Source organism: Etheostoma cragini, chromosome 7, assembly GCF_013103735.1.
Source record: "Etheostoma cragini isolate CJK2018 chromosome 7, CSU_Ecrag_1.0, whole genome shotgun sequence".
In the NCBI taxonomy this organism is placed as follows: domain Eukaryota; kingdom Metazoa; phylum Chordata; class Actinopteri; order Perciformes; family Percidae; genus Etheostoma; species Etheostoma cragini.
Window position 1 is genome coordinate 1,611,526 of NC_048413.1, and position 8,891 is coordinate 1,620,416.

At 37.7% G+C, this 8,891-nt stretch overlaps 1 protein-coding gene across 1 annotated transcript in view; it reads left to right on the forward strand.

Annotated features, from left to right (window-relative positions):
• Positions 1–1,384: 1,384 nt before the first annotated feature.
• LOC117948022 overlaps positions 1,385–8,891 on the forward strand; it is a 9,297-nt gene continuing 1,790 nt past the window's right edge. Inside the window, exons 1-3 of the mRNA XM_034877456.1 lie at positions 1,385–1,595; positions 1,826–2,108; positions 2,269–2,583. Coding sequence (XP_034733347.1) covers positions 1,504–1,595; positions 1,826–2,108; positions 2,269–2,583 — 690 coding nt within the window. The 5' untranslated portion in view covers positions 1,385–1,503. The remainder of the gene's footprint in view (positions 1,596–1,825; positions 2,109–2,268; positions 2,584–8,891) is intronic.

Here is an 8,891-nt window from a genome sequence, read left to right on the forward strand (position 1 = left end):
AAAATAGGACTTTACCAGCATAAAAAAGATTTAAACTTTCGCTTTGACTGGGCATTTAAGCCTTTAATTTTAAAATCCTACATAAGAATAGTCCAATATTACCTGAGTGACAGATATGTGCTGTCTCACCAGATTTGGAATGAAGTTGGCTTAACAGGAGGATTAGTTTTTAGAGTTGCCTGGAAAAGAGTAAAATATGGCTTAAATTAACAACCTGATAAAGGTTTCAAATATAGCTTTCCTTGGACATTATTCCTTAAGCCTATAATTTTCAAATTCTACATAAGAATGCTCTGATATTACCTGTGAGACACACTGGATATGTGATGTCTCACCCAGACTTGGAATGAAGCTGGCCTAACATATCTGTGGATCTGTTTGTGCGGTAGGCAAACTCATAGGGGTCCAGATCTGGGGGGAGGTAGTCCTTGATGTGTTGGAGAACAAGTCTCTCAAAGCACTTCAAGATTACCGGGGTGAGGGCCACAGGACGGTAATCATTCAGGCTGGTGATGGGAGACTTCTTCGGCACTGGGATGATTGTGGCTGATTTTAGGCAGGGGGGGGATGACTGCCTGGGCCACGGAGAGGTTTAAGATGAGGGCGAGCTGGTGAGCGCACACCCTGAGCACCTTGCCAGGAACTCCATCTGGGCCAGCAGCCTTCCTTGGGTTCACTGCCAGGAGTACTCGTCCAACGTCGTGCTCCTTTACGGTGAGAGGGCTGGTGCAGAAACCAGGTGTGGATGGTGGTAGGGATGGGGTAGTGGAGAAACCAGGTGTGGATGGGGGTAGTGCTGGGGGGGTTGTGGTGACTCAAAGCGAGCATAGCTTTCGTTTTAAGCCCTTCGTTTTACAGTATTTCTGAGTTGCTAAAACACTAAAATCCATTCGCAAAACCAAAGTTGCAATTGTACAAACCACTTTATTGATTGAAGCACACAGTTTGTAGAACTTTAAACACTTCTCATGTGGTTAGACACAGCTAGCAAATCGGAATCGCTCTTTGTGCAAAACTGTAAACACATTGTCATTCAAAAAGCACATGTAGCATTTTGGTGCACTTCAACTCAGAATGGCACAACACAGCCCCAAAAGTGAAATACAAGTAACACACTGTTGTCATCGGTAACACACAAGCACTCAAAATTTAACACACCTGTTTCAAATCAGTAATGTGTTGCACCCAATCAGTAATGGGGATATAAAGCCAGGTCAAATCCAAATGGGATGTGTGATTTTCACAATGGAGGGCAGGAGAGAAGGTGGAAGTAGAAGTGGACGTGGACGTGGACGTGGAAGAGAAGGAAGAGGAAGAGAAGGAAGAGGAAGAGGAGGAGGAGGAGGATGAGGAGAAAGAGACAGAGGAGGAGGAGGAAGAAGAGACGGAGGAGGAGGAGGAGGAAGAAGAGACGGAGGAGGAAGAGGAGGAGGAGGAAGAACAAGAGCCATCATTTCCAATGAAATTAGAGCAACAATCATACACCATGTTCTGGTTCATGGAATGAGTATGAGGGAAGCAGGACTACTTGTTCAACCAAATATAAGCAGGTTCTCTGTGGCCTCCATTGTCAGGACATTCAGAGAACACAACCGGTAAGTGTACTATCATTTGTGGTCCCTCAAACTTACAGTGCAGTATGTACAGTTGTGGAATGTCTCAGTAAATTACTGTAACATCTCTAAAAATTGGCCCTTTTCTTGCAGTATTACAGTAAAACTAGTAATAGTATCACATAAAAATATATATTTTATGTATTTTACATATTTGGTTACATTGCATTAGGTCTGTCTGTACAATTCTAACAAGATGTTTTATTTGCTAGAATTGAAAGACTGCCACATGCCGGTGGAAGGAGAGGTATATTCTCACAAGAGCAGGAGACCATTATTGTCAATATGGTCCTTCAAAATAATCTCATTCGTCTGCGAGAAATACAACAGCGAGTTGAGGAAGACAACGAGAACTTTGAAGGAATCAACAGTGTGAGTCTCTCCACAATTGACCGTGTCCTGAAACGCAACCTGATAAGTCTCAAACAAGTCTACAGAGTACCATTTGAGAGAAATTCTGAGAGGATAAAAGAGCTACGATATCAATATGTACAAGTAAGTAATACGTAATGTCCCGAGATTATAAAGCACTATTGAGTTACTGTACATCTTTACTGTGTTGAATGTAATGCAGCACATGTATACAGAGTCATGAAGCCTGGAATGCTATGTCATTTACGTTATATCAAAAATAAACTTTTTTTCATTTCTATAGAGAATGTTTCAACTGGATTCCATGGAGAGGCCTCATGAGTGCATCTTCTTGGATGAAGCTGGCTTCAATCTCACCAAGAGGAGAAGGAGAGGCCGCAATATTATTGGTCAACGAGCCATTGTAGAGTTGCCAGGGCAGCGTGGTGGCAACGTGACCATATGTGCTGCCATCAGCAGCTACGGGGTTATTCACCTTCATGTGACTTTAGGACCTTACAACACTGCCCATCTTATAACGTTTCTGTATGCTCTACAGGAAGCATTACTGAGACGTGAAGAGAGAGGTGATGAGCAGGCAGAGCATCCCATGTACGATGTACGATCCCATTTATGGCTTTAACAGCCTGAAAAAATGTCAATGTAGCTTTAGTTTTAAGCCCTTCATTTTAAAGTCCTACATCAGAATGCTCTGATGTTACCTTAGAGTCACATTGACTATGTGAGTTCTCCCCGAGACTTGGAATGAAGCTGGCTTAACGTGAGAATTCCATTTTAAAGTAGCCTGAAATAAGTGTATAATATGGCTTTACCAACCTGAAAAAGATTTAAAATGTATCATTAATTAGACATTTAAGGTTTTAATTTTAAAATCCTACATCAGAATGGTCCGATATTACCTGAGTGACACACTGGATATGTGTTGTTTTACCCAGACTTGGAATGAAGCTGGTTTAACAGGAGGATTTTGTTTTACAGTAGCCTGAAATAAGTGTATAATATGGCTTTAACTGCCTGAAAAATGCTTTAAATATAGCATTAATTACACATTTAAGGCTTCTTTTTAAAATCCTACATCAGAATGGTCCAAATTTACCTGAGTGACACACTGGATATGTGTTGTCTGACCCAGAGTTGGAATGAAGCTTGCTTAACAGGAGGATTCCGTTTTACGGTAGTCTGAAATAAGTGTATAATATGGCAGTAACAGCCTGAAAAAAAGATTTAAAATATAGCATTAATTAGACATTTAAGCCTTTCATTTTAAAATCCATATAAGAATGGTCCGATATTACCTGAATGACAATATGGATATGTGTTGTCTGACCCAGAGTTGGAATGAACCTGACTTAACAATAGGGTTTTACAGTAGCCTGAAATAAGAGTGTAAAATGGCTTTAACAGCCTGAACAAATGTCAATATAGCTTTAGTTTTAAGCCCTTCATTTAAAATCCTACATCAGAATGCTCTGATATTAGCCGAGAGTCACATTGACTATGTGACTTCTCCCCGAGACTTGGAATGAAGCTGGCTTAAAGTGAGGATTCCATTTTACAGTAGCCTCAAATAAGTGTATAATATGGCTTTAACAGCCTGAAAAAGATTTAAAATGCATAATTAATTAGACATTTAAGGCTTTAATTTTAAAATCCTACATCAGAATGGTCCGATATTACCTGAGTGACACACTAGATATGTGTTGTTTTACCCAGACTTGGAATGAACCTGGGTTAACAGGAGGATTCCTTTTTTGATTACCCTGAAAAAGAGTAAAATATGCCTTTAACAGCCTGAAAAAATTTAAATACAGCTATAGTTTTAAGCCTTTCATTTTAAAACCATACATCAGAAAGCTCCAATATTACCTGAGAGTCACACTGAACACATGATGTCTACCCCAGAATTGGAAAGAAGCTTGCTTAACAGGAGGATTCCGTTTTACAGTAGCCTGAAATAAGTGTATAATATGGCAGGAACAGCCTGAAAAAAGATTTAAAATATAGCATTAATTAGACATTTAAGCCTTTAATTTTAAAATCCTACATCAGAATGGTCTGATATTACCTGAGTGACACACTGGATATGTGTTGTCTGACCCAGAGTTGGAATGAATCTGACTTAATAGTAGGATTCCGTTTTAGAGTAGCCTGAAAAAGAGTACAACATGCCTTTAAAAGCCTGAAAAAATGTCAATATAGCTTTAGTTTTAAGCCCTTCATTTTAAAATCCTAGATCAAGATGGTCCGACATTACCTGAGTGACGCACTGAATAAGTGTTGTTTTACCCAGACTAAGAATGAACATGGCTTAGAGTTACCTGAAGAAGAGTAAAATATGCCTTTAACATGGCGGAGCGTCGGAGACAGAGGACTCACGTCTCTGTCTGTCTCTCGGGACATGCAACCAGTTCCCTGAAGACTCACTTTCAAGGTAATCTACAATTTCTTATGGTCAACGTGTCTCACTAAAATAAACCCACAACACAGTCTGAATTCTGGTCTGCCCATTGGTTCCTGCTGAAGATCTTAGTCTTTAAAAGCCTGAAAAAATGTCACTTTTTTTTTTACTATTAAGCCCTTCATTTTAAAATCCTACTTCAGAAAGCGCCAATATTACCTGATAAGCACACTGGATGTGCAATGTCTCCTCCAGACTTTTCATGAAGCTTGCTTAACAGGATACTTCACAAAACTATTAGATAATAATAAAAACAATATTAAAGGTATGTGGAACATTTTAAATAATATTATTAAAAATAACAATAGACAGGCTACTTATACTTATCCCCATTACTTCATTGATAATGATAAAAATATTAATAACATGGAGGATGTGGTTAATAACTTCAATACATTTTTTGCAAATGTAGGACCAAACTTAATTGAACAAATCCCGGTTTCACAAACATTAGAAAGTACATATAAGAGGCTAATAGAAAGAAATCCCAGTTCAATATTTCTGACAGCAGTAGATGAAAAATAAATAATTCATATTGTTAAAGAATGCAAAAACAAACCATCCACTAATCACGATGGAATAGATATAAAAATTACACAAAAAGTAATAGAGGGGATCGCCAAACCACTAACAAACATCTGCAATTTATCATTTTTAACCGGTAAATTTCCAACAAAAATGAAAATAGCAAAAGTCATTTCTCTATACAAATCTGGAAATAAACACCACTTCACTAATTACAGACCTGTCTCTCTACTGTCACAATTTTCAAACATTTTAGAAAAATCATTTAACAACAGATTAGAGAAATTTATTGATAAAAATAAACTACTCACTGACAGCCAATATGGATTTAGAAAAAATAGATCAACCTCACAGAACTCATTGAAAAAATCACAAACTCCACAGATAAAAAGAAATATGCAGTTGGGGTTTTCATTGATTTAAAAAAAGCATTTGATACAATAAATCACAAAATAATAATCAGTAAACTGGAACGAATCGGGATCAGGGGGGTAGCTCTAAACTGGATAAGTATCTGAGAGACAGACAACAATTTTTGAAGATGGGAGATTATTTGTCTGAATGTCTGGGCATTGCTTGTGGTGTCCCCCAGGGGTCAGTGTTGGGACCAAAGTTATTTTTATTACATATCAATGATATTTGTAAAGTATCTCAAGTATTGAATTTTGTATTATTTGCAGATGATACAAACATATTTGGATCAGGGGACAGCTTACAGCAACTCTTGGAATTAATTATTTCAGAATTCAAGAAAATAAAACAATGGTTTGACATAAACAGGCTAAATTTGAGTAAAACTACATTCATGGTATTCGGAAACTGTAAGTCAAAGCATCAAGCACAGATACAGATAGAAGGGGTTAACATAGAAAGAGTACATGAAAATAAATTCCTTGGAGTGATCATAGATGACAGGATTTGCTGGAAGCCTCACATAAAACACATCAAAACCAAACTGTCCAGATGTATTTCAGTCCTAGCAAGAGCTAAGCACATTCTGGATCTCAAATCAATTTACATCCTATACTGTTCACTACTGTTACCTTATTTGAATTACTGTGTAGAGGTTTGGGGAAACACTTATCAACACTCACTACAGCCACTACTCATAATGCAAAAAAGAGCAATAAGAATCATTCACAACGCCGGATTTCAGGATCATACAAATTCCTTATTTCTAAAGTCTAAATTGCTAAAATAACATGATTTAATTGAATATCAAATTCCATTATTCATGTTCAAAGTAAGAAATAGCCTATTGCCTGGGAGTATCCAAAAGATGTTCTCTGAAAGGGAGGGAGTGTACGATTTAAGGGGAAGAGGACATTTTAAGACTAATAGATGTAGAACATCAAGGAAAAGATTATGTTTATCAATTTGCGGAGTTAAATTGTGGAACAAACTAAATGAGAACCTAAAGCAATGCCCAAACATATTCCTTTTCAAAAAAATGTAAAAAGAAATTATTTTTAATAAGGTATAGAGAAGCACTGTAGAAAGTTTTGTTTGTGTTTTTTGTTTTGTTTATTTATATATATGTATGAGGGTATATGTGTATATATATGTGTAGGTATGTGTATATATATATATATATGGATATGTATAGCAACATAATTATAAATATTGTAAATTGAAGGAATGCAAGAATTAAAGGGGTAGGAGTACACAAGTTTTACTTCTTCCTACTCCGTTTCGCACATGTGAGGTATGTTAACACAGGAAAGAAGGGTACCTTGTTTGTTGTTATTCTCTCCAATGTTTTTAAACATTGTTTCATTATTACTTTTTATTATTTTTATTTTATTTTATTTGTATATACTTTCTCTTGCATGTTCGAAATAAAGATATCAAACAAACAAACAAACAAACAGGAGTATTCCGTTTTAGAGTAGCCTGAAATAAGTTTATAATATGGCTTTAACTGCCTGAAAAAATGTCAACATAGCTTTACTTTTAAGCCCTTAATTTTCACATCCTACATCAGAATACTCCATTACCTTAGAGTCACACTGACTATGGGACTTCTCCCCCAGACTTGGAATGAAGCTGGCTTAACAGGAGGATTACGTTTTACAGTACCCTGAAATAAGTGTATAATATGGCTTTAATAGCCTGAAAAAGATTTTAAACATAGCATTAATTAGACATTTAAAGATTTAATTTTAAAATCCCGCATCTGAAAGTTCCGATATTACCTGAGTGACACACTTGATATGTGTTGTTTTACCCAGACTTTGAATGAATCTGGCTTATCAGGAGAATTCCTTTTTTTAGACTAACCTGAAAAAGAGTAAAATATGCCTTTAAATGTAAATGTGCTGTATTTATATAGCGCTTTTCCAGTCTTAACGACTGCTCAAAGCGCTTTTACATCTACAGGTAACATTCACCATTCAAACACATTAATACACCGGGGCTACCGTACAAGGTGCCACCTGCTCATCAGATAAACATTCACACTCCGATGCGCAGCACCGGGGGCAACTCGGGGTTCAGTGTCTTGCCCAAGGACACTTCGACAATGACTGCAGGGGCGGGGATCGAACCGCTCTACCACTGAGCCACAGCCAGCCCTTAACATCCTGACATTTTAAGGCAATGAAGTAATGGGGCAATAAATGTGTTTTCATTTAAATGTAGTGATATAAAGGATTTGCTGCACTGTATATACACATTAACCCATGTGCTAGAAAACATGACTTTCCCCATGTGAGCAATGAGGAAGTAGGTTGTGTACCATGGCTGACATCAATACTATTCAGCTGCCTACCAACTGTAATATACCATAACAGATTAGTTATTAGCAACAGTAATAACAGACAGATCAGATCGTTATTTATTTATTCACAAGTCTTTCAAGCACAGACCAAAAACGCTCCTCCATCATGACTACCTCCCTGTCTCTCTTCTTCTCTCTCTCCCTCACCTCCCTTTCTCTCCTATCATCCCTCTCCCTTATTTCTTTTAAATGCAAAATGTCAACTACATTTTTTTCCAACTAAAATTGAATGTTCCCAGACATGGGGCTGATTAACTCACAATGATTTTCACAGTTAACCAACCTTGTATTTTTGTTTGAGGTTTTCCCATTTTTTCTTTAGAAAAACGGGGGTAACCCTTGCCTGCAGCCCTTTACTTTCAATGTACGGCCTAACGAAAATAAAATTTGTATGTAGCTAGCAATGTAAAATATAGGTCCACAGATATAACAATACTAAGATATGATGTACATTTACTTACTCGTATCCATTCAGAGCTGCATTGCGCTTCCCTGTGAAGCTTGAGGCGTTCACCGTCCTCCACTCAATTAGGGACCTCGTCTGTCCCTAACAATGACATAAATCAGATCAGGGCAGAAACAGCACTGTAATATACATTAACGTACTTTCACATGACTGCTAACGCTTGCAGCTTTGTGTAGCTATATTTACAAGATCACACATCTAACGCTGAAATCTTCTACATAGGGCCGATAGATTAACACATCTACAAAAATGTACTACAAAAACATGTAACGTTAGCTTATAAATTATTGCAGAGACACTGTTGGTGCCAGAACTAATTCTTTCCCAAAACAGGAGAAGTTTGCAGAAATGGCTGCCTACACTGAGAGCAGTTGGGGGATCCCACAATGTGTTGGTGCTATTGATGGATCACACATACCCATCATAGCACCACAAGAGTACCACTGTGAGTATTTCAACCGTAAAGGGTGGCACTCCATCATCCTTCAAGGGGTTGTTAATGGAAAGGGACTGTTCTGGAACGTGTTTGCAGGACTGCCTGGCAGCATTCATGATGCTCGTGTTTTGAGACTGTCCCAATTGTGTGAGTTAACAAGCCGTGGCAACTTTTTTCCTGCTTCCACCAGGAACATTGGTGGGGTTAATGCTGGCTACTACATCCTGGGGGATTCTGCCTAT